The 26,347-nt window shown below is 34.8% G+C and overlaps 1 protein-coding gene and 1 long non-coding RNA gene across 15 annotated transcripts in view; one reads left to right on the forward strand and one right to left on the reverse strand.

Annotated features, from left to right (window-relative positions):
* The window catches only part of Hectd1 (HECT domain E3 ubiquitin protein ligase 1), a 99,606-nt gene that overhangs the window by 34,023 nt on the left and 39,236 nt on the right, over positions 1-26,347 (reverse strand). For all 14 annotated transcript variants that reach the window (XM_058585850.1, XM_058585849.1, XM_046465308.2 and 11 more), the window contains exons 11-20: positions 25,040-25,178; positions 24,680-24,850; positions 18,821-19,043; positions 17,981-18,244; positions 17,804-17,880; positions 6,580-6,714; positions 5,657-5,803; positions 4,562-4,656; positions 2,620-2,725; positions 548-682 (exon numbers count right to left, since the gene is read on the reverse strand). In XM_058585850.1, the coding sequence (XP_058441833.1) occupies positions 548-682; positions 2,620-2,725; positions 4,562-4,656; positions 5,657-5,803; positions 6,580-6,714; positions 17,804-17,880; positions 17,981-18,244; positions 18,821-19,043; positions 24,680-24,850; positions 25,040-25,178 (1,492 nt within the window). The remainder of the gene's footprint in view (positions 1-547; positions 683-2,619; positions 2,726-4,561; positions 4,657-5,656; positions 5,804-6,579; positions 6,715-17,803; positions 17,881-17,980; positions 18,245-18,820; positions 19,044-24,679; positions 24,851-25,039; positions 25,179-26,347) is intronic.
* LOC131424994 (uncharacterized) lies at positions 658-4,761 on the forward strand. The gene is made up of 2 exons (XR_009228727.1): positions 658-1,292; positions 4,213-4,761. It is a non-coding gene; the product is annotated as an uncharacterized LOC131424994 (long non-coding RNA).

Below are 26,347 nucleotides of genomic sequence, written 5' to 3' on the forward strand. Positions count from 1 at the left end.
AATTTTAATAGCCATATAATATTAAAATTGTTAGAAATAATTATCAATTACCTGTTAAAATAATTTAATTTTTAAAGAAATAATTACACACTTGATTTTTATTGATGGGCATTAAGACTGTATTCACTATTTCAATATTACAAACTAATATAACAAACATCTTTATGTAGAAGGCATTCACAGTGTACACAAGATTATTATTATGTTTTATTTTTTGTCATACTGGGGTTTGGAACTCAGGGCCTTGCACATGCTAGGCAAGCACTCTACTACTGAGCTACATCCACAGCTCTTTTTACTTTTTGAGATAGTATCTCACCAAGTTGCCCAGGCTGAGCAATTTCCCAAGTCAATGGGATTACAAGCACGTGACATTATGCCTAGCTTAAAAGATTATTTTCTTAAAACTAATTCCTAAAAAAATGGAATTACTGGGTCAAACTATATAACATCATTTAATACATACATCCCTTAACTACTGTTCTGAAAAGCTAAACCACAATAGAGAATGCTTATTTCAGCATATACTTGCAGAACAAAAGCTCACCATTTTTAGGAGATATTGTTCTAGAGATTCAACTGTAGCTAAGGGTTCCATCTTCAACATTCTGCCAGTCCGATCTATCAATGAAGTTTCACCAGGTGCACGTTCCAACCGAAATCGTAATCTTCTTGTAAGTATCTACACAGAAATGATCAAAATTCTTCATAAAAATACCTTTTTTTCCTTAGAAGTGTAAAAATAACCCATGCTACATGACTACAGCAACTGAGATTTATAAAATCTAGCCATAATGAAGAGATTGATGAATAATGTCTATTTTCTGATAATTGTTTTTTTAAATGATCACTGAATAAATGATATTGGCTATTGAGAAAAAAACAAAGTAAACTTGTCAGAATTTCTAAACAACAAGTATATAATACAAGAGTTTAAGTAAAATTATTATAGAACACTTTAATAGAAATATTAATCTCTAACTTATAACTTGCAATTTTCCAGGAAAGTTTCTGTAAAGTAACTAACTAGCTTATTCCTTTAAAGATAGAATATACATTATCTAAGGCTAATAATCTTTTTAAGATGCAAGATAGATTTTAATCCAATACACAAGCAACAAGGATAGAACTAGCAATTTTAGGTAGTTGTGTTTCTGTATAAATCTGAACTAATTACTATAAACATTATTAAATATTTACATGTGCATTTTAATAGTATTTCAGACTGCAAAATTACCAGAGGGCACATTCCTGGCCTTCCTGCCTTTGGATCAAATCTCCTAAAATGAAAAGTATGTAATACAAGATGTTCATGTTCATATGACTATATAATGGGTTAAATTTCCAGTCTCTGGGACTATTCATCAGCTCATTCACTTACCAAGTCTAAGAAGGATGGATCAAACAGTCTCCTTGTTCCTATTACTCTGTCTAAACAAAACACAAAGTAGCCCTCTATGTCTTTTTAAACACTATAGTCAGGTACAACAAGTATAGTATAATTTGCTGGATAAGCCTTTTAGTATTGGAGTCTAGTATAGGCAAGTTTTGTTTGCTTTGAGTAGGCACTGCTTTGACATATATAAATCCTTAGTCACTTATTAACAGTTACACTTAATACCCAATGTAGTAGTATTAGGAGGTGGGTCCTTTGGAAGGTGATTAAGTCATGAGGGTAGAGCTCTAAGAAATGAGATTAACACCCTTAATAAAAAGAGGCCCCAGCCAGTTGTGTTAGCATTATGTCTGTACTCCCAGTAACTAGGGAGGCTGAGGTAGGAGGATAAAAAGTTCATGGCCAACCTCAGCAATTTAATAAGACCATGTCTTAAAATAAACAGGGCTGGGTGGGGTGCAGATCAGTGGTAAAAGCATCCTGAGGTTTAATCCCCAACATGGCAAATTAAAATAAAAAGTAAGACAAAATTAGTGGCACATATCTGTGACCCCAGAGACTGGTAAAGGTTGAGGAAGGAGGATCACAAATTCTACACCAGCCTGGGCAACTCAATGAGATCCTAAATAAATAAAAGTGCTGGGTTATAGCTTAATAGTAGTGTGCCCCTGGACTCAATCCCTACTACCACAAAAATAAATGAATAAATAAAATAAAAGAAGGGCAAGGAAACTTGTTCATCCCTTTTTGCACATGAAGACTTACCTAGGTCTTCACCAGATACCAAATATGATAGTGCCTTACTCTAGGACTTACCAGCACCCAGAATTGTCAGCATTAAGTTTCTGTTGTTTGTAAATTACTACTCTAAGGTATTTTTGTTATACCAGCTCAAATGGAATAAAACAGGATGCAACACATAATTCTAGAATAAGAACTTTTTAAATCTGCTTTTTCCACTGATAAACTACCTATCCCTACTTACAACTGATCAATCAAGTATATTACTTACAATATTAAATTCCACATTAATTCAATCAAATTTAAAATGCCAGTATATTGAGTCATTAAAAAGAATAATCAAATGGCATTTGAATTAAAACCTTAAAGATGAAGCAGAATTGTTCTTACTTTACACAATATGGAAGTTTTTCTAAAAAAAGAAAGCATATTGCTCTCCCAAATACATTCATCTATATTAGCAACAACATTTTCGTGGTTACCTGGAGGTTATATGTGGATCCTGGTGTGTCATACAAATGGAGAGGTAGACGTTCAATTGATTCTAATACAGCTATTAACTTTCGAATTAATGCAACTGCTGGTCGACTATGAAGAGAAAAATAATTGTTAAGAGCTTTGATGTAAAGGCATGAAAATGTTCATGCAGAAACTACAATAATCTATAATAGTAGGTCCTCTGCTTTCTTCATGGGTACAAAAAGAAGTATAATTTCTATAAAACAACAACAAAGTTTTATGTTTCTTCATTTTTGTTTTCTTTCTTTTTCTTTTTTGACAGTACTGGGGATTGAACCCAGGGTGCTTTACCACAGAGCTACATCTCTAGCCCTTTTATTTTTTATTTTGAGACAGTCTCATTAAATTTCTGAGTCTGACCTCAAACTTTCAATCCTTCTGCCTTAGCCTTCCAAATAGCTGAGGTTACAGGATGTGCCAACACACCCAGCAAAAGAATTTGTTTTCTTTTTTTGGTACCAGAGAATGAATCCAGAGGTACTTAATCACTGAGCCACATCTCCATCCCTTTTTTATATTTCATTTTGAGACAGAGTCTCACTAAATTGCTGAGGCGGCCTTTAAACTTGTGATCCTCCTGACTCAGTCTCTTGAGCTGCTGGGATTACAGGCATTTACCACCATGCCTGGCAAATTTTTTCTTTTACCTTGTTTTTGGTATTGGTAATTGAAATCAGGGATGCTTGACAACTGAGCCACATCCCAGTCCCTTTTTATTTTGAAACAAGAGTCTCACTAAGTTGCTTAGGGCCATCCTAAATTACTAAGGCTGTTTTTGATTTTACAATCCTCCTGCCTCAGCCACTAGAGTTGCTGGTATTATAGGCATGCACCACAGTGCCCACCAAGAAGTTTTAAAAATGAAAATATTTGGTGTTAAGGGTATCATAACATACACTTTATCAAGGTATAATTTGGCATAACATTTCTGGAAAATAATTGGAAAATTTGGATCAAGAAACTTTTAAAACCACCCATAAGATTTAATACAATAATACCACTTAAGCAATTTATGTGAAAAGATGCTTTAATCAAGACTAGTATATTGCTGGGTACAGTGGCGCATACCTGTAATCCCAGTGACTCAGGAGGCTGAGACAGGAGGATCGCAAGTTCAAAGCCAACCTCAGCAAAAGCGAGGCACTAGGCAACTCAGTGAGACCCTGTCTCTAAATAAAATACAAAATAGGGCTGGGGATGTGGCTCAGTGGTCAAGTGCCCCTGAGTTCAATCCCTGGTACCTCTCCCCACCAAAAAGATAATAAAAAATAAATAAAAAACAATGAAGTTGTAAAAGAAAGTTATACTTAAAAGATTAGCATGTTTTAATATTTGCAATAGTTTAAATAACAGTATTTCAATAAATTATCATCCATGAAGTTATAATATGTACTGATCAAAAATATATTTTTAAGTCAATTTTAAACTAGCTGAATTTCACTTAATAAATTCAATCACATTCAAAAGCACACAAAATAGTAATAATGTACCCTCATCAACTCATAATCCAGCTTCAGCAACGTGCTACTAATAGCAAATCTGTTTCTCTCCACCAGGGCAAAGGACCAAACCCAACATCTGGCCAGTATGAGACAAGCCACTGAACTAAATCCTCAACTGCTGCCTATCTACACCGCAACCAGTTCTCTCCTACCCATATATTTTGAAGAAATGACCGAGATCATATCATTTCACCTGAATATTTTCGAGTATGTATCCCTACAAAAAAAATACTTAAAAAATATTATTACCATACCTTAAAAAAATTATCATCTAGTAACATCAAATAAATAGCCAGAGATCAAATTTCAACTCCCACTACTGAGCTACGTTTCCAGCCCCTAAATAAGCTTTCTTGCACATTATCTAGATCATTGAGTTAAACCCCCAGCTCATGGATTTTACCTCTCGTCATCTTCATTTTCACTAAAGGCTGTTTTGAAAACATTTATTCTTTCTACCAGTTGACTACAATCTTGTTTCATATCCAAATCCATGCTCTAAAGAAAAACAAAGGACAAAGAACAACAACAAAAAAACTTACTAAAATTTATCAAAAACTCATGGAAACATGAATATTACTATATTAAAAATTCTCAATACAATTTGAATGAAATCATTAATCATTTAATCTTTCAAAAAAAATTCTTTCCACTGTATAGCTAGCAGCCATGGATAATAGATTTTTTTTTTCAATGTTATAAGGTAGTCAACAATTTCACTACTAAATCAATGTTTCCCAAAGTATGCAAAGTATTATCAAATTTTACATGAATCAAAATTTTCCATTTTTACAGTATTATTTAATGAGTGTTAGAAGAAAACTGGTACTTCAAAACCATTTCGTAGATATTACTAAATGATGTAACACTGTATAATCACTGTAAGTTCAATAAATTGAAACACAGAGCAAACAGAAAAATTTATGAAGGGACTATAAGACTCACTGAAGTAACAATGAAATTGTTTAAAGTGTATTATCACATACATATAACACAAGAAATTAAAATGGCCAGTAGAAATGAAATAGGAAATCTTTTCTTTCATTAAAATAAAGTGGAAAAATTACCACAACAAAGAAATGTTCAAGGTAAACTATGTAGTTATGTAAGGTTATTAATAAATACTTATCAAATATTCACATAAACTTCCTAAACTTTCATTGTTCATACCTAAACCTTATTTTATTTTACATAATTTGTGAGGCAATCAAAATAGTGATTAATGTTAAATCTTAGACTCAATGGTTCATTCAAAAAATCCTGAACAAACTGGAGAACTTAGAAATCAAAATTGACTCAATAATTTGATGCAATTGGCTTAAAGTGATAATACACTTGAAGAAATTAGAAATATTGAAGAAATTATAAATATTTACTCAGTTTTTAAATCTAATAGAAAAACAACATAAAATCACTCTACCAGAAGTATAGTTACAAAAATTTTTAGACTATAAAAACTATACTATATTTTATACTTTGGTTCACTAAATAAACTTACATTGTTTAAAACAGTAAGAAGTGCTTGTACTAAACCACTGCTACACATTTCATATGGTGAAATTGTGTTTTCATCCTTCAAGAGTACAATTAGGTTTTCTAAAGCTGTCTTCATTAAATCTCGCCAAGTGTTCTCACCTTCAATACACTAAAAGAAAAACAAAATTTGGTGAACATCTCCCCCAAAATTTTTTTAAAAAAATAATTTATCATAGTTCAGGGATATAGCTCAGTGGTAGAGCCCTTGCTTAGCATATTAAAAACCCTGGGTTCATCCTCAACACCAACCACCCTACACATAAAAAATGATAATAATAATTCATCAGAACACCAATTATCATGAAAATAAATTAGATATTAAATAAGATTAAAAGTTCAATTATTAAAGCAAATTATGACTATCACAGGTCAATGTAGCCTTTTTAATAAAGGGCCCACTGTAAATAAATTATTGAACATGCCATTGTAAGACCCAAGCATTCACAGAAAACATGAAAACAAATGAACATTGCTATGTCAATAAACTTTGTGGACAATGACTGGTTTCCATGTGTCATGAAATATTTTTCTTCTTTTGATTCTTCAATAATTTAAAAATAGAACAACCATTCTTCTTTTTTTTTTTTTTTAATTTTTTGTAGTTGTAGATAGATTGAATGCCTTTGTTTATTTTTATGTAGGGCTGAGGATCAAACCAGTGTCTCACACGTTACACAAGTGCTCTGACACTGAGCCACAACCCCAGCCCCAGAAAAACCATTCTTAATTCACAAAACCATAAAGAAAAATCAGGTGGCAGGCCAGGTTTAGCTAGAGGATCATAATTTATTGACCCTTACTCAACACCCAACATGAAGGATAGTGGCAGGAAAAAAATTAAGATAAAATTCACTGTGTATAATAAAAATCAAGAGGATGACATACTTGTCTATTCGTATGAAGCTCCCAAGATGATTCTAATTGAGTTGCTATGTTTCTGAGTGTTACCACTACTCCACGAGGCATGCTTTCAACAGCTTTAAAGTGGTCGTCATATAAATCTCGAGCCATAGTTCGTACCTACAAAAATAAAGCAAATGTGAATTTTAACTGCAATTAGCAATTCTGCAACTCTTTCTTTTCACATGTATGTATAAAACTTTGAGAAACAAAATTTGGGAGCTAGGGTGTAACTAAAGTGGTAGAGTGCTTCCTTTGCATGAGCAAGGCCCTGGGTTTGAATCAATAGCACAACAAAAAACAAAACAACAATTAAAGAAAACAAAACAAACCAAAAAAAAAAAAAAAAAAAACAAAGAAAGAAAGATGCCAGACACAGAGGAGCACGCCTGTAATCCCAGGAGCTCAGGAGCCTGAGACAGGGGAATCTTGAATTCAAAGCCAACCTCAGCGTTGGTGGTATAGTGGTGAGCATAGCTGCCTTCCAAAGCCAACCTCAGCAACAGTAAAGTACTAATAAGCAACTCAATGAGACCCTGTCTCTAAATAAAATGTAAAATAGGGCTGGTGATCTGGCTCAGTAGTCAAGTGCCCTTCCTCAGTTCAATCCCCAGTACCCAAAAAAGAAAGAAAGAAAGGTTTCTTTTCCTTTTGGTGGGGGGAGGGGCAGTAACTGGGGTTTGAACCCAAGGCCACATTATCACTAAGCTACATTCCCAGCCCTTTTTAATTTACATTTTGAGACAGGGTCTCCCTAAGTTGTTTAGGGCCTCACTAAATTTTTTGCTGAAGCTGGATTCAAACTTGTGATCCTCTTGTTTCAGCCTCCCAAACCACTAGGATCACAGGCATGCACCAATGTGTCCAGCTAGAAATAAAGTTTTTGTGCCATAATGACTTCCAAAAACATTACCTCTTCTATTCATATATGTCAAGTATTCCAATGGTTATAAAGCAACTTTAGTAAATTTTAAATATTAACTAAAATAACTCATATTTTTACATTTTGGTTATTTAAACTTTCCAGTTATATGCCAAATGAGTACTTATTAAAATAAATTTACATAATTTGTAAAAATTTAACTTTGCTCTTTTATTTAAATAATTAAAGTAACTTATGGTGAACCAATTAGAAAATACAAATAAGGCCAGGTATAGTGGCACACACTGTTAATCCCAGAGGTTCAGGAGGCTAAGACAAGAGAATCACAAGTTCAAAGCCAGCCTCAGCAACTTTGCAAGACCTTGTCTCAAAATAAAAAGAATTGGGAATGTTGCTCAGTGGTTAAGCATTCCTGGTAACCAAAACAACAAACCAAGTATAAATAAGCCCTGAAAAAGGGAAAATTAAACTCCATCAACCAAAGTTGACCCTTTCAACATTAAGGTACTTACCTTAAGTTTTTTAAAATTATTCACACATAATATATACTTGGCACTCATAAATTTATATATTTCATCATGAGAAAAAAAATGTTACTGTCAATTTGAGCACTAATCATCTGTTATTTAAGTCAAAATAAAGTTATTTGAGAGAACAATCCATATGTCCTAAATTTAAATTTGACAAAACTGAGTAAATGACACTATTTACAAATATATGCTCAAATAATGTAAATTTATGGTTTAGGTGATTATATTTTAATCACAAACTAACTCAATATATCTCTAATGCAACACAAAAGATAAAGAACCTCTTCCTAAAGTACATAATACCTTTCTACTATGTATGTCCTTCAGAATTTATAGATAGCAACTTCTGGTTATTGGACAACTTCAAAGAAACTATTCCTTTATAAAAGAGCATTAATATGTAAACTTGGGGACTGGAATTGTAGCGCAGTGGTAGAGTGCTTGCCTAGCATGTGTGAGGCACTGGGTTCAATTCTCAACACAGCATATAAATAAGCAAAATAAAGGTCCATTGACCTTTAATTTTAGTTAAAATTTAAAAAAAAATAAGTAAACTTGAGGTTAAAACTAACAGCTAAAATAGTATATTTTGAAACTCACTAATACATAAAAGAACAGCCAACCAACTGGTCACTGACTTACTTCTCATTTCAATTCAAATCAAGAAAGTATAGGACAGAAGATACATGGCTCATTGATAGTACGCTTGCCTAGAAAGCACAAGATCCTGGGTTTGATCTCCAGCACACACAAAAAAAGAATCAATAATCCTCAACACAAAGGTTAAACATCACTATTCCTAAAATCCAAAATCTGAAATTTTGAGCACCAATATGATGTCATAAGCAGAAAATTACACACCATAAAACTTTATTTCACATATAAAATTATTTTAAAATATTGTATAAAATCACCTTCAGGCAATGTACATGAAATACAAATCAGGTTAGTGGGGAATTTTTGGTAGTATTGGGAAAGTGCAAATTTTGTTTACACATGGGTATCATCGTCAAGATATCTCATGAATATGAGAATGTTCCAAATCCCAAAAAAATCCAAAATCTGAAGCACTTCTGGTTTCAAGCACTTCAAATAAGAGCTACTCAATCTATACTAACCCCTGAGATAAGTGTCAGTTTTAAAAAGTTTTATCATTGTTCAAGGATTCATATTTACAAATTTGATTATTCAATAAATGTGTAGTCTCAAATTAAAGTTTCTAATGTTTTCATGATCATTTATGGACATGCATTATTTAGCAAAAATTTGAGTTGCCCAATATGCATGTTCCCAACTCAGTTCAAACAAGGTGATATACTGATTTCAGCTCTCATACTGTAAATAAATATCCTTTTCAGTCTATTCAGTGTCTTCTTTTTCACATTTGCGCTTTTTTCTTTGTAATTTCACTGTTTTATATGCCCGCTCAAAATATAGTGCAGAAGTACTGTCTAGTTGTTAACACTGTGATGAATCTTTTTTTAAAAATATTTAATTTTTAGTTTTAAGTAGACATAATATCTTTATTTTTATATGGTGCTGAGAATCGAACCCAGTGACTCACTCACTCATTGTAGGCGAGCGTGCTACCACTTGAGCCACATCCCCAGCCCTGTGATGAATCTTACAGAATAAAAACTGTGCTACTAAAAAAAAAAAAAAAAAAGTTTTATTCTGGTATGATGATACTGTTGGCCAATTCAATGTTGTTAACAAATCAACCATACACATTAAATCATTAAATAAGGTATCTTTAAACATAAAAAAACATAAAACAAGGTTACATATGCATCACTTGATAAAGCCTCTGTGAATAATAACAACTATACTTAGTTCAAATTCCTTTTAATATCTAAGACCATCTTAAATAGTATTAAATTTCTTTCTCAAATGTCTTCAACATATTCTAAGTAATCTCTGGCCTTAAACTCAAAAAAAAAAAAAAAACCAACACAGGAGCAACCCCAAAATTACATAACTATAAAGGGCAAACATATACTCATAAGAAAAAAAAAAAAAAAACTGAAGCTGTTCTTCCCAAAGTCTAGCATCAGAAAATAGCCTCAGGATATAATCCAACACAGTCACAAAAAGAATTAAAGACATGAGCTCCTCCTGTGGCCCTCTATGTAAAAAGTTCTCCAAATCAAATGCATTAATCACAAGTACTCTCCAATAATGAGAATAGTTATAAGCATTCTTTGCATATATACTTAAACACTATTTTATATTACCATTATAAGGTAAAATAAACATTTGTAACTTGAAAATGTTTAATCTATGGGATTATGTTAATTATACTTTTAAAAAATAAAAAATGCAGAGCAACTAATATAATAAAGATGGAATTTTGCTAGCCATTTAAAAGAACAATGCATATCTGATGAATAGAATTTAAAAATACTATGATTCTGAACTCAATAATGCAAATGGAGAGTATTCCCTATATCTTGCCCCCCCACCAGTACTAGGATCAGGGCCTTGCACATGGCTAGGCAAGCACTCTACTGAATTTACACCCTCTGCCCTGATATCTTTTTAATATAGTGATTTTATTTAAGATAGCCAATAAACTGAGCACCAAAATTATCTGAATTTAGAGCCAAGCAGTTAAGTTGCATTATCAAGAAGTACAAAATCAGATTATAAACTATAATGATCATTTTTAATCCCACTGTGTCACTAAAAATATTATCATCATTAATAATCTCAGTATGAGTTTAAAGGGGTTGGTTGTGGATGTAGTTTACTGATAGAGCACTTGCCCAGCATACAAAAAGCCTTGTATTTCAATGCAATATTACTCAGCCATAAAGAAGAATGAAATTATGGCATTTGCCAGTAAATGGATACAACTGGAGACTATCATGCTAAGTGAAATAAACCAATCCCAAAAAAACAAAGGCCAAATGTTCTCTCTGATATGTAGATGCTGATTCACAATAGGCATGGTGGGGGTGGGAGAGTGGAAGTTCACTGAAATGGGCTGGGGGAGGGGTGGGGATGGGAATGGGAAAGATAGTAGGTTCCTATGTTCATACATGACCAGTTAACTCCACATCATGTACAACCATAAGAATGGAAAGTTATACTCCATTTATGTATGACATATCAAAATACATTCTACTGTCATGTGTAACTAAAAAGAATAAAAAATTTTTTTAAATAAAAAACATTCAGAAAGCGGCGGAGGAGAGACAACTTCATCAATACCAGCGGCGACAGAAACAGTTGGTCTCCTGGTAGGGAGGGTGAGGCACAGACACCCGAGTCTCTCTCGATTTGTCCTCGAGCCAGAGGGGAGGAGCCGGGCCGCCGCCCGCGCCCGGAGCAGGCCCAGCGGCTAGCCGGCGTGGTGATCGCGTGACCCCAATTGGAGACGGGGCGGAGCGAAGCCGCCACCCGAGCCCGCAAGGTGGGCAGACCCGTGACCCAGTGGTACACGGGCGTCGTAGGAGGGGCAGGGCAGAGCCGCCGCCCGAGCCTGCAAGGTAAGCAGACCTGCGACAGACTGGCGGGTCAGGCCCAGCGGCCTGCCAGCGTGGTACACACGTCACCCCAACTGGAGTAGGGGCAGAGCAGAGCCTTCGCCCGCGTCCGGATCAGGCCCCGCCGGTGTGGTGGTCACGTGACACCAATTGGAGTGGGGGGCGGAGCGGAACCGCCACCCGTGCCCGCAGGGTGAGCAGACCTGTGACCAACCTGCAGATCAGGCCCAGCGGTCCACAGGCGTGGTAGGAGGGGCAGGGCAGAGCTGCCGCCCGCGCCTGCAAGGTAGGCAGACCTGCGACAGACCGGCGGATCAGGCCCAGGAGCCTGCCGGCATGGTACACACATCACCCCAATTGGAGTAGGGGCAGAGCAGAGTCGCCGCCCGTGCCAGGAACAGGCCCAGCGACCAAACTTAAGAGTCATTGGGATACAGGAAGGGACAGAGCTCCAAACCAAAGGAATGAGCAATCTATTCGATGAAATAATACGAGAAAACTTCCCAGACTTGAAGAATGAGACAGAATCCCAAATCCTAGAAGCCTACAGGACGCCGAACGTGCAAAATCATAAGAGATCCACACCTAGACACATTATAATGAAGATGCCCAACATACAGAATAAGGAGAGAATTTTAAAAGCTACAAGAGAAAGGAAGCAGATTACATTTAGGGGTAAGCCAATCAGGATAACAGCTGATCTTTCAACACAGACTCTGAAAGCTAGAAGATCCTGGAATAACATACTTCAAACACTGAAAGAAAATGGGTTCCAACCAAGAATTGTGTATCCAGCAAAATTAAGCTTCAGGATGGAAGATGAAATTAAAACCTTCCACGATAAACAGAAGTTTAAAGAATTTGCAGCTAGAAAACCATCTCTTCAAAACATCCTTGGCAAAACATTACAGGAAGAGGAAATGGAAAATAACAATGAAAACCAACAGTGGGAGGTAGGACAGTAAAGGGGGGGGAATAATCAAAGAGGAAAACAAACCATGTTTAGTAACAGAAATAAACAAATATGGCTGGAAGAACAACCCATATCTCAATAATAACCCTAAATGTTAATGGCTTAAACTCACCAATTAAGAGACACAGGCTAGTAGAATGGATCAAAAAACAAGACCCAACAACATGCTGCCTACAGGAGACACATTTGATAGGAAAAGACATACATAGGCTGAAGGTGAAAGGTTGGGAAAAATCATATCACTCATATGGACTTCGGAAACAAGCAGGAGTGTCCATACTCATATCAAATAAAATAGATTTCAAGCCAAAGTTAATCAAAAGGGATAAAGAGGGACACTACATACTGCTTAAGGGAACCATACACCAACAAGACATAACAATCATAAATATATATGCCCCAAACAATGGTGCAGCTATGTTCATCAAACAAACTCTTCTCAAGTTCAAGACTCTAATAGACCACCATACAATAATCATGGGAGACTTCAACACACCTCTCTCGCCACTGGACAGATCTTCCAAACAAAAGTTGAATAAGGAAACTATAGAACTCAATAACACAATTAATAACCTAGATTTAATTGACATATATAGAATATACCACCCAACATCAAGCAGTTACACTTTTTTCTCAGCAGCACATGGATCCTTCTCAAAAATAGATCATATATTATGTCACAGGGCAACTCTTAGACAATATAAAGGAGTAGAGATAATACCATGCATCTTATCTGATCATAATGGAATGAAACTGAAAATCAACAATAAAAGAAGGAAGGAAAAAGCATACATCACTTGGAGAATGAACAATAGGTTACTGAATGATCAATGGGTTACAGAAGACATCAAGGAGGAAATTAAAAAATTCTTAGAGATAAATGAAAACACAGACACAACATATCGGAATCTATGGGACACATTGAAAGCAGTTCGAAGAGGAAAATTCATTGCTTGGAGTTCATTCCTTAAAAAAAGAAAAAACCAACAAATAAATGATCTCATACTTCATCTCAAAATCCTAGAAAAAGAAGAGCAAAACAACAGCAAAAGAAGTAGAAGGCAAGAAATAATTAAAATCAGAGCTGAAATTAATGAAATCAAAACAAAAGAAATAATTGAAAAAATTGACAAAACTAAAAGTTGGTTCTTTGAAAAAATAAACAAAATCGACAGACCCTTAGCCATGCTAGGGAAGAGAAGAAGAGAGAGAACTCAAATTACTAGCATACGGGATGAAAAAGACAATATCACAACAGACACTTCAGAAATACAGAAGATAATCAAAAATTATTTTGAATCCTTATACTCCAATAAATTAGAAGATAGTGAAGGCATAGATAAATTTCTTAAGTCATATGATCTGCCCAGATTGAGTCAGGAGGATATAGACAACCTAAACAGACCAATATCAATTGAGGAAATAGAAGAAACCATCAAAAGACTACCAACTAAGAAAAGCCCAGGACCGGATGGGTATACAGCAGAGTTTTACAAAACCTTTAAAGAGGAACTAATACCAATACTTTTCAAGCTACTTCAGGAAATAGAAAAAGAGGGAGAACTTCCAAATTCATTCTATGAGGCCAACATCACCCTGATACCTAAACCAGACAAAGACACTTCAAAGAAAGAAAACTACAGACCAATATCTCTAATGAACCTAGATGCAAAAATCCTCAATAAAATTCTGGCGAATCGGATACAAAAACATATCAAAAAAATTGTGCACCATGATCAAGTAGGATTCATCCCTGGGATGCAAGGCTGGTTCAATATACGGAAATCAATAAATGTTATTCACCACATCAATAGACTTAAAAATAAGAACCATATGATCATCTCGATAGATGCAGAAAAAGCATTCGACAAAGTACAGCATCCCTTTATGTTCAAAACTCTAGAAAAACTAGGGATAACAGGAACATACCTCAATATTGTAAAGGAAATTTATGCTAAGCCTCAGGCTAGCATCATTCTGAATGGAGAAAAATTGAAGGCATTCCCTCTAAAATCTGGAACAAGACAGGGATGCCCTCTCTCTCCACTTCTGTTCAACATAGTTCTCGAAACACTGGCCAGAGCAATTAGACAGACGAAAGAAATTAAAGGCATAAAAATAGGAAAAGAAGAACTTAAATTATCACTATTTGCAGTTGACATGATTCTATACCTGGCAGACCCAAAAGGGTCTACAAAGAAACTATTAGAGCTAATAAATGAATTCAGCAAAGTGGCAGGATATAAAATCAACACGCATAAATCAAAGGCATTCCTGTATATCAGCGACAAATCCTCTGAAATGGAAATGAGGACAACCACTCCATTCACAATATTTTCAAAACAAAAATAAAATACTTGGGAATCAACCTAACAAAAGAGGTGAAAGACTTATACAATGAAAACTACAGAACCCTAAAGAGAGAAATAGAAGAAGATCTTAGAAGATGGAAAAATATACCCTGTTCATGGATAGGCAGAACTAACATCATCAAAATGGCGATATTACCAAAAGTTCTCTATAGGTTAATGCAATGCCAATCAAAATCCCAACGGCATTTCTTGTAGAAATAGAGAAAGCAATCATGAAATTCATATGGAAAAATAAAAGACCCAGAATAGCAAAAACAATGCTAAGCAGGAAGTGTGAATCAGGCGGTATAGCGATACCAGACTTCAAACTATACTACAGAGCAATAGTAACAAAAACAGCATGGTACTGGTACCAAAACAGGCGGGTGGACCAATGGTACAGAATAGAGGACACAGAAACCAATCCACAAAACTACAACTATCTTATATTTGATAAAGGGGCTAAAAGCATGCAATGGAGGAAGGATAGCATCTTCAACAAATGGTGCTGGGAAAACTGGAAATCCATATGCAACAAAATGAAACTGAATCCCTTTCTCTCGCCATGCACAAAAGTGAATTCAAAATGGATCAAGGAGCTTGATATCAAATCAGAGACACGCCGTCTGATAGAAGAAAAAGTTGGCTACGATCTACATTCGGTGGGGTCGGGCTCCAAATTCCTCAATAGGACACCCATAGCACAAAAGTTAATAACTAGAATCAACAAATGGGACTTACTCAAACTAAAAAGTTTTTTCTCAGCAAAAGAAACAATAAGAGAGGTAAATAGGGAGCCTACACCCTGGGAACAAATCTTTACTCCTCACACTTCAGATAGAGCCCTAATATCCAGAGTATACAAAGAACTCAAAAAATTAGACAATAAGAAAACAAACAACCCAATCAACAAATGGGCCAAGGACCTGAACAGACACTTCTCAGAGGAGGACATACAGTCAATCAACAAGTACATGAAAAAATGCTCACCATCTCTAGCTGTCAGAGAAATGCAAATCAAAACCACCCTAAGATACCATCTCACTCCAGTTAGATTGGCAGCCATTATGAAGTCAAACAACAAGTGCTGGCGAGGATGTGGGGAAAAGGGTACCCTTGTACATTGCTGGTGGGACTGCAAATTGGTGCAGCCAATTTGGAAAGCAGTATGGAGATTTCTTGGAAAGCTGGGAATGGAGCCACCATTTGACCCAGCTATTCCCCTTCTCGGTCTATTCCCTAAAGACCTAAAAAGAGCATGCTACAGGGACACTGCTACATCGATGTTCATAGCAGCTCAATTCACAATAGCAAGACTGTGGAACCAACCTAGATGCCCTTCAATAGACGAATGGATAAAAAAAATGTGGCATTTATACACAATGGAGTATTACTCTGCATTAAAAAATGACAAAATCATAGAATTTGCAGGGAAATGGATGGCATTAGAGCAGATTATGCTAAGTGAAGCTAGCCAATCCCTAAAAAACAAATGCCAAATGTCTTCTTTGATATAAGGAGAGTAACTAAGAACAGAGTAGGGACGAAGAGCATGAGAAGAAGATTAACATTAAACAGGGATGAGAGGTGGGAGGGAAAGGGAGAGAGAAGGGAAATTGCATGGAAATGGAAGGAGACCCTCAGGGTTATACAAAAGTACATACAAGAGGAAGTGAGGGGAAAGGGAAAAATAATACAAGGGGGAGAAATGAATGACAGTAGAGGGGGTAGAGAGAGAAGAGGGGAGGGGAGGGGAGGGGAGGGGAGGGGTGGGGGGATAGTAGAGGATAGGAAAGGCAGCAGAACACAACAGACACTAGTATGGCAATATATAAATCAATGGATGTGTAACTGATGTAATTCTGCAATCTGTATATGGGGTAAAAATGGGAGTTCATAACCCACTTGAATCAAAGTGTGAAATATGATATATCAAGAAATTTGTAATGTTTTGAACAACCAACAATAAAAAATAAAAAAAAAAATAAAATAAAAAACCAACAACTCAGAAAAAAAAAAAAAAGAAAAAAAATTAAAAACATTGAGTTGGCCATCTGAGGTCTTTTGAGGATCCTTATCCATTTCATTTTTTTTCTTTCTATTTTTGCCTATAATCTATAAATCACTTTGGGTAGTATGAAAATTGTCAAAATGTCATTAAAATAATGTTATTCAAAAGGGGGAAAGGCTGGAGTTGTGGCTCAGTGGTAGAGAACTTGCCTGTCTTGTGAGGCCCTGGGTTTACGACCCTCAGTACTCATATCAACAAATAAACAAAAGATCTAGTGACAACTAAAAAATATTTTTTAAAAAAGCCTGTTTGATCCCCTGTACTACCAAAAAAAAAGTTTGTGATATTTAATCAGAAATATTAAATAATTTAATTATTTTTCTCATTAATTCCTGGCTTTGCCTCAGTTTTGTTTTGTTTTTTAAGAGTGTGAGACAGAGAGAGAGAGACAATTTTTTTTAATATTTATTTTTTAGTTTTCGGTGGACACAACATCTTTGTTTTTTTTTTTTTTGTATGTGGTGCTGAGGATCGAACCCGGGCCGCACGCATGCCAGGCGAGCGTGCTACCACTTGAGCCACATCCCCAGCCCTGCCTCAGTTTTAATGTTGGTATTTAGAGTAAGTATAAAGAGTATTTTATAAAAAATAATGAGCAAAGAAAAATAGAAAACTAAAAATGTCATATTTGAAAAGCTTATGTTATATGGCTCAAGGTTTTTGTTTTCTGTTTTTTTGGTATCAGAGATTGAACCCAGGGGCACTTAATCCGGAGCCACATTCCCAACCCTTGCTAAATTGCTGACACTGAGTTTGAACTCTAAATCCTTCTGTCTCAGCTTCCCGAGCTGCTGGGATTACAGGAGTGTACCACTGCATCTGGCTGGCTCAAGTTTTTCAATGCTTATAAGCTATCACTGAAAATTTTTAAACTCAATATCAAACAGAAAAAAAGCACATTTCACAAATATACCTTTTGCTTTGTTTTTTCTAACTTGGATTTCAGTTTTCTGCCTCTTTTGCCAGTCCAGCCAGTCACAAATTCTGAACCTTAGGAGTGGGACAACAAAAGAACAATTCACATAACATACTTCATTGCAATTTTACATATTCATTTATTCTTACCTGCTAAACTTAGCTACATACTTACCCAAAGAAGTTTCTGCAGTAAATGAATGCTTGGTTCCTCTATTAGATTCAAATACAAAACCAGGTAAATCTTCTTTCAATATTGTAGCTTGCTGACCATCTGAGTTATGAATAGCAATTTCTCCTTCTTTCAAGCATGTTAATGACCAATTCCCTACAGTAAGTTTAGTGGGTCCTGGTGCTGAGAGTATAGGTTGACTTGAAGTAGATGGCTTTACTTGGCCTCGGGCTCTTTGTAACTTCTCTAAGAATTCACTTCTGCTTTCTACAAAGACAAAATACTTAATTTAAAACCTCATTCCTTTAGACTATTCCATGTTCAAAAATAAATAGAAACTACCTATTGGAATGTCAATTTTATAAAAGAAAAATTAGCATAGATTCCTCTGGAATCCTCTCACTGGTTTGATCTACTTAGGTTTAAGCATAAAAGCAATCTTATAGGTGTAATTTTTTAAAAAGGTGAACCTTCTGAGAAAAGATATAACTTGAAAAAGCAATAAACCCATGCTATTTACCACTACATGACAAAAGACAGATTTATCTAAAGACTGAAAAGATTATAAGTAGCTGTAGTGCTGTTCAATTAACATAGCGATAAAGCTCTTGCCTGAAAAGTAAAAGGCCCTGGGTTCGATTCCCAATACTGCAAAAGCAAAATGAAACAAAACAGAAGGTATTTATGAAATACTTACTTGTATAATTTTTCTGCTATTATTAAAGAAATTGACCACATGATCATCTAGAATGTGCTTACTCCTGTGATAATAGTAGCAAAAATATGAACAGAAAAATAAATTGTAGAAGCTAAAAAAGTATTTTAACTGAAACAAAATATTACCTGAACTATCCGATCCACCTTCAGGACTACCACTTGAATACATGGTAGCAAGTTTTCCATCCAAGATAAATCTGAACCATCCATTACTGCCATTAGACAATTCCAAGGCTGCTGCATCACTCCAAATATATAAGCAGTCCCTTCCCCTAATGATTGACCAGTCTCTCCAATGATATGGTTTACCTTGCTGTAATTCTTTAGCATCTTCTTGTGGTTCATCTTCCTAAATAGGCAAAATTATTCAATGAAATGTAGAAAATAATTTTATTTCAAATATTAAGTATTGTAAAAACTTGACTATGAATCAAATTCAGAAAATAAACATATTGAACACAATGTTCAGTTGCTTATGGTTTAATATGTATTGTGATGATCTAATTACCTATAACTGAATCTTAAAATTATTTAAGTCCTAAAAATGCTAAGAAAACCATATGAAAAATGACCTAAATTATATCATGTTCATTTGAAAGACCAATGGATGAGAGTTTTATTTATATAATTAATACTCTGAAGATCTTGGTAAACTCACTATACATCTCTTGGGTCTGATAATTTGTAACAAATGGAGACTTAGATGAGACCACTGATATTTGAACCAAATGGTGCCTCAGAATCACCAGAGAAACTTCTAAAAAATAAATCCCAAGGGACTAGGCATGTTAGCTCAGTAACAGAGTATTTGCCTAGTATGCCAAAAGGTGTGAGTTCAATTTCCAGTACCACACATATACATGCATACATATATTAATTCTGAGCTTGAACTATAGCTCAGTAATAGAGCACATGCCTAGTGCGTGTGTGTGAGGCCCAGAGTTTAATCCCCAGCCCTGCAAAATATAAAAAACAAAATAAATGTCTTAGATAAAGAAAATGTGACATATACGAAATGGATTATTATTTGGCCATTAAAAAAGAATGAAATCCTGACATCTGTGGCAATGTGCATGCGACTAAAGGACATTATATTAAGTAAAATAAGACAGATACAAAAAGACAAGTACTGTACAATCTCACGCATAGGTAGAAACTAAAATACATATAATTTCTTGGAAGAGAGTAAAATAGTGATCACTAGAGGCCAGAAAAGGGAAGGGAAAGTTGGAATCGAAGGAGCTTGGATAATGGTACCAAAATATAGTTAGCTAGGAGCAATAGGTTCTTACGTTTTATAGCACAGCAGAGTAATGATAGTCTATGATAATTTATTAAAAGAATTAGAAAAAGGAAGTTGAATGCTCCCAACACAAAGATATGACAAATATTTAAGATGGAAATGCTAATTACCCTGATTTGATCATTACACACTGTACACAACTCAAATTATCACAATGTGACCCTCAAATGGGTAAAATTATTATGTCAATCAAAAACAAATAAAAAAACTAATTTCAAAGGCCCTCTTCTTGGCCAACTAAATCAACAGACTATCATTTCTATGATCATACAGATATTTTATTTAGAGAATGCTTTTTAAAAAAATGAAAACAAGGGGCTGGGGCTCAGCGGTAGAGCACATGCCTGGCATGCGTGCGACATTGGGTTTGATTCTTAGCACCACATATAAACAAATAAAATAAAGATCATCAACAACTAAAAAAATATTTAAAGAAAAAATGAAAACAAAAATCAACTTGCTGACATTCTGTAGCTTAACCTCAGATCCTGAAAGTTTTCAGAATCTGTCTACACATAAGAACGTCTGCTCTGGGCCAGGATAGATAACAAAGGATCTAGTCTTTCACATCCATAGTAAGCCACTATAAACTTGACAAGATATATGGGGAAAAAAATGTATTTTCAAATATGGGACAACTGACAACACAGAATTGGAATCCCCAAGAAAATGAAAGCAACAAACCAAGAAACAATTTCCTAGCTGGGGTCACAGAAAGTGAGGGAAAAAAAAAAACAAGTCTAGCAGTATAAATTGAGAAAATGGGGATAAGAGTTTAAGGTATTAAAGACAACTGGATTATTTTAAGGATGAGTTTGGGATTAGGGAAATAAGCCAAAAACACCTGCAGAAATCTGAAACATGGTTTCAACTGAGCATTAGACTACTAAGATATAGGGTCATACTCTAAAGAGTGGGCAAAAAAACACCTGGAATGTTGTAAGTGGAACAAGATCAAGAAATCATACAAGTGACTGTCAAGAATTTAAAGGGAAACATCAACATAAGAGAAAAACCAGAAGGAAAAGATGAAAAATACAACACCTAAAATGAAAACCTCACTAGATGCGATCAGTGCAGGGGGAGAAAAAAAAAGATCAGCAAAATCAATCAGGCATAAAGCAAAACAAAAACGACTGGGGGCGGGAGGGTGGGGGGGAGACACAAAAAAAGAAAGAATGCTTCAGTGACCCATGTGACAATAAAAAGTAGTTTAATATGGGGCTGGGGATGTGGCTCAAGCGGTAGCGCGCTCGCCTGGCATGCGTGCGGCCCGGGGTCGATCCTCAGCACCACATACAAACAAAGATGTTGTGTCCTGCAGAAAACTGAAAAATAAATATAAAAAAAAAAAAAAAAGTATGGGGCTGGGGATGTGGCTCAAGCGGTAGCGCGCTCGCCTGGCATGCGTGCGGCCCAGGTTCGAGCCTCAGCACCACATACAAACAAAGATGTTGTGTCCGCCGATAATTAAAAAATAAATATTAAAAAAGAAATACTCTCTCTTAAAAAAAAAAAAAAAAAAAGTAGTCTGATGAGTGTGTAATTTGAGACCAGGCAAAAAAGAAGAAACAAATATTTCAAGTATTAACAGCCAAATATATTACAAATTTGACAAAAGCTATAAGCCCATAAAGAAACTCACAAGAACACAGTATCAAGCAGTAGTACACACACAAAAAAAAGCACAAAAGTGAATCCATACACACAGGCACATTACAGTAAAAACACTGAAAAATCGGTGATAAAAATCTTTAAAATAGGGAGAGGAGATATATCCAAAGAAAACAACTTCTTATCAGAAACTATGCTAATAAAGTAGCAATGAAACTTTTTTGGGGGGTATTAGGGATTGAACTCAGGGATACATGATCACTGAGCCACATCCCCAGCCCTATTTTTTGTATTTTATTTAGAGACAGGGTCTCATTGAGTTGTTTAGTGCCTTCAGGTTGCTGAGGCTGGCTTTGAACTCAGGATCCCCCATGTCTCGGGCTCCTTAGCCGCTGGGATTACAGGCGCTAACTGAAACACCTTTAAAGTATTCAAAAATGATAAACTATAAGTACTGTAGACACTGAAACTATTCATTAAAAATGAAGATGAAACAGGTTGGGGATACAGCTTAGTGCTAGCAAGCTAAGACTCTGGGTTCAACCCCAAGCATTTCCCTCCAAAAGAAAGGTTAACTAGTATTTTCAGATCAACAAAATCTGACAGAAAAAAATTTTGATGAAGTCCAACTCATTCATTTTTGTGTTTCTAGTATAATATTTTTCCCCCCAGGACTGGAGATTAAACCCAGGGACTTTGCCACTGAGCCACAACTCAAGCCCCTTCGATTTTTATTTTGAGACAGACTGTTGCTAAAATGCCCAAGCTGGCCTTGAATTTGTGATCTTCTTGTTTCACTATCTCAAGCAGTTTGGAGTACAAGGGTACCCTACCACACCTGGATATACTATAATTTTTTAAAGATTCATTTAAGAAATCTTTGACAAAAGCCATGGTATGAAGAGCTGAAGAGTTCCTTTTTCTCTCTAAAGTTTTACAATTTTAGTTCATATATTTCAGCATGCATTGCTGTTAATTCTTATATATGGTGTATATATTAAGGGTCAAGTAAAGGTTCAACATTTTGCATATATTATTAATTTTCAAAAAGATCTTCATTTCCTGACTGAATTGTTTTAACAATTTTGCTAAATATCAATGACCAAGTATACTTAAGTCATTAATCTATCTACAGACTACTGTCATAGTCTGCTTTATAAAAGAATTGGAATTTGGGGCTGGGGTTGCGGCTCAACGGTAGAGCGCTCGCCTAGCATGTGCGAGGCCCTGGGTTCGAACCTTAGTATCACATAAAAATAAATAAATAAAACAAAGGTACTGTGTCCAACTACAACTAAAAAATAAATTTAAAAAATAAAATAAACATTGTGTCCACCTACAACTAAAACAAATATTAAAAAAAAAAAATTGGAATCTGCTTCAACTTTATTCCTTTACAAGGTTGTTTTGGCCATTGTAGAGCCACTGTAGACTCATTCACATATGAAGTTTTAATTTGCTGATTTCTATAAAAAGACTTCTGGGGGGCTAGGGTTGTGGCTCAGCGGTAGAGCGCTCACCTTGCACGCGCAAGACCCTGGGTTCGATCCTCAGCTCCACATAAAAATAAATAAGTGAAATAAAGGTATTGTGCCCAACTATAACTAAAAAATAAATATTAAAAAAAAAAAAAGACTTCTGGGATCTGTTGAGATTGCTATAACCTATGTCTCAGTGGTTCAATCCCTACCACCAAAAAAACCCAAGGAATAAATGTAGACAATACATTTGTACATTTGTTTTTTCTTAAATGCCATAGCAAATCTGATGATTCACCAGGTCTAAGAAACACACTCTTTCACATCCCTTAGGATTTTGCAATTACTACTCATACACTACTGTTTGCTCAAAAACATTACCATTTTATCATTAACACAGAGTAAGCATACACTAAATGTTAGGAATAAATTTTGCTGAAAATTAGTTGATAGATGAGGTATATTTTAAATTTGTAATCTATGGCAAAAATGTCAATGAATATTGAAAGTAGTATACAAAATTTAATGAAAAACAGCATATTTACATAATCTCAAATTATTAACTTTACAGTAGAGAAACACGGCAGACATAAAGTTATCAAGGGATTCAAGTTAACATCATCAACAACAGGGTAAACACACATTTATTTCTGAGAAAGTACATTAGGTAAGAGAGGAACTCAACATCACTTTTCAAGTATTCCTACTAAAAACACACACACTCTTTCACATCCCTCAGGATTTTGCAATTACTACTCATATACTATTATTTGCTCAAAAAATTACCATTTTATCATTAATATAGAGTAAGCATTCACTAAATCACAAAATCTAATCACAAAGAAACACAACACAAATGCAAAGTGAAGCTCTTTGTCTACATTGTCCTTACTCTTCAAAAACACCAAAGATATGCAAGGAAAAAAATAAAGCTGAATAAACTTCATGTGTTCTCAGGATCATGACACCAACATGGATTAGACTCTGAAGGGAGGTGTGGGGGACACGACTGCCATGAAGGACATTAAGGAGGATGGCAAAATTTGAATGCTGACTCTGGATTAAATACTTGTTTTATATACATACTAAATCTTTTTTCATGGTGCTAGGGATTGAACCCAGGGCATCACACATGCTAGGTAAACTCTCTACCACTGAGTTATGTCCTCAGTCCTTAAGTATTAAACTTTCTGATTTTTGATAACTGTAATAATTATACTAGAAATAGTATGGGGGGGTTCCCCCCCCCACTTTTGGTTATTTAGGTATACTAACTACTGGATGAATCCAGCTTACCCTCAAATAATATTCTTAAAATATATACATACACTCAAGTGTCTGTAAAAATGCTAAATGGGGCAAAACAGTAACTAGTGAATGTAGATACAGGGTATTTTTATATTCCTTATCTATATTAGGAATTTTTCTGTCCACTTAAAATTATATCAATAAAAGAAAAATTACCAATTAAAAATAAATATATAATACTATTTCATATTACAATTATTGTGCCAAAAAAATCATAAATTGAAAATACATTTCCTTAAAACAAACCCTATTCCTGATACCACAATCATTAAGACTACTCACTTTTTCTGGTTTTGATTCCTCTTCATTCTCGTCATCAGAGGAAGGACCTGCCAAAGTTGACACTTTGCTAATTACACCAAGTCTGGCTAGCTGATCCAAAAAAATATCACCACCTTTATCTACTAGATCTCTTATGATCTGCAAAGCCAGCAAGTGACCATCATCATCATCCTGAGGGGAAAAAGGGTACATGACAGCAAGGAAATTAAGAGAAAATGATAAAAATAACATTACTTGCCTAAAAAAATACAGTAATTTGCACAGACAAAATGATTTGCTAAAATTAAAACTTTTATTTTATTAACTACCATCTAAAGAAAATTAAAGCTGCAAGAGTTTCAAGAAAGGTAAGAAACTAACCTCTTGATCAAGAACAGTTGCAGTGATTTCCACTAATATCGTAGGCAAATTGTGACCAACATCAGAATCACAAACTTCTTTTAACAGTGCTTCAGAGCAAAAATGAATCATTTTTCGAATCAGAGCAAGACTTGCTTTCCTTGAAAAGTAAAAAAGAATAATTTTATTAAGCCAAGTTAAGAAGATAAAATAAATCAATGTGCAACAACTGTACATTCAGGAAAACTAAAGTATCCAACACTAAAGTGTTTTGTTTTCTGTAGTACTGAGGATTGAATCCAGGGATGCATTACTTCATCCCCAGTCCTTTTTATTTTCGATTTTGAGATAGGTTCTCACTAAATTGCCCAATGTGGCCTCACACTTGCAATCCTCCTGCCTCAGACTCATGAGTAACTGAGATTACAGGTCTGCACCACTATGCTCAGCCAACATTAAGTTTTATACACTGCTTAAAAAAAAAAAAAAAAAATATATATATATATATATATATATATATATATATATGTAAATATATACTTGATAAAAGGATACAAAAAAATACGTAATACTACCATAAGTTTGTTTACTGTTGAGGTAATTGTACTTCTTATTATTAATGTATTGAGCTCATATTAAATTTACTATTCTATTATACATTTAACCAGTGTCACTGTTAAAACACAATGTTAATTTTATAAAATCAAGTAAAAAGTATTGCAATTACTACAAAATTAAATAGTATATAACTTGTAAGTAACCTAAAATTTTCTATAACACAAAATACAAAGCTCTAACAACTTTAAATACCTGGTAGTCTGCATGAACAACAAACTATGAATTCAAGTATTTTTGTCCTTGTCATTTTAAAATCCAGTTTAGTATAGCTATTTCTCATAAATAGATACCAATAATCCCATGCCTGAAAATATTCTGACTTAATTTGGCATACCTCTTTTCTTTTCACCCACTCCTTGCTTGTAACATGAGAGACATTTATAAAGCTATACAAACAAACCTCAATTTGATAACAAGCAACCTGTTCTTTTAAATTATATATACATTCTCCCACATGGAAATTATAACAGACCAAAAAAAGACTGTTCTATTATATGAGTCAATAATCAATTCATTTAACAATTGTTTTTGAGCATCTAACAATGTTCAGGATACAAGCTATAGGTATCATTAAGGTTGAAGTGACTAGATGGAAGAATAGAGAAGCAAAAATTGCTATTAACATCCTAGAGAAACACCTGACATAGCTGTATTTCTACAGCGTAACTCTTTCTAGCTGAATTCACAACATATTGTTTTAATAAATGTGCC

Source organism: Marmota monax, unplaced genomic scaffold (genome assembly GCF_021218885.2).
Source record: "Marmota monax isolate L192 unplaced genomic scaffold, Marmota_monax_Labrador192_F-V1.1 WCK01_AAM20220418_F8-fsc00079, whole genome shotgun sequence".
In the NCBI taxonomy this organism is placed as follows: Eukaryota; Metazoa; Chordata; class Mammalia; order Rodentia; family Sciuridae; genus Marmota; species Marmota monax.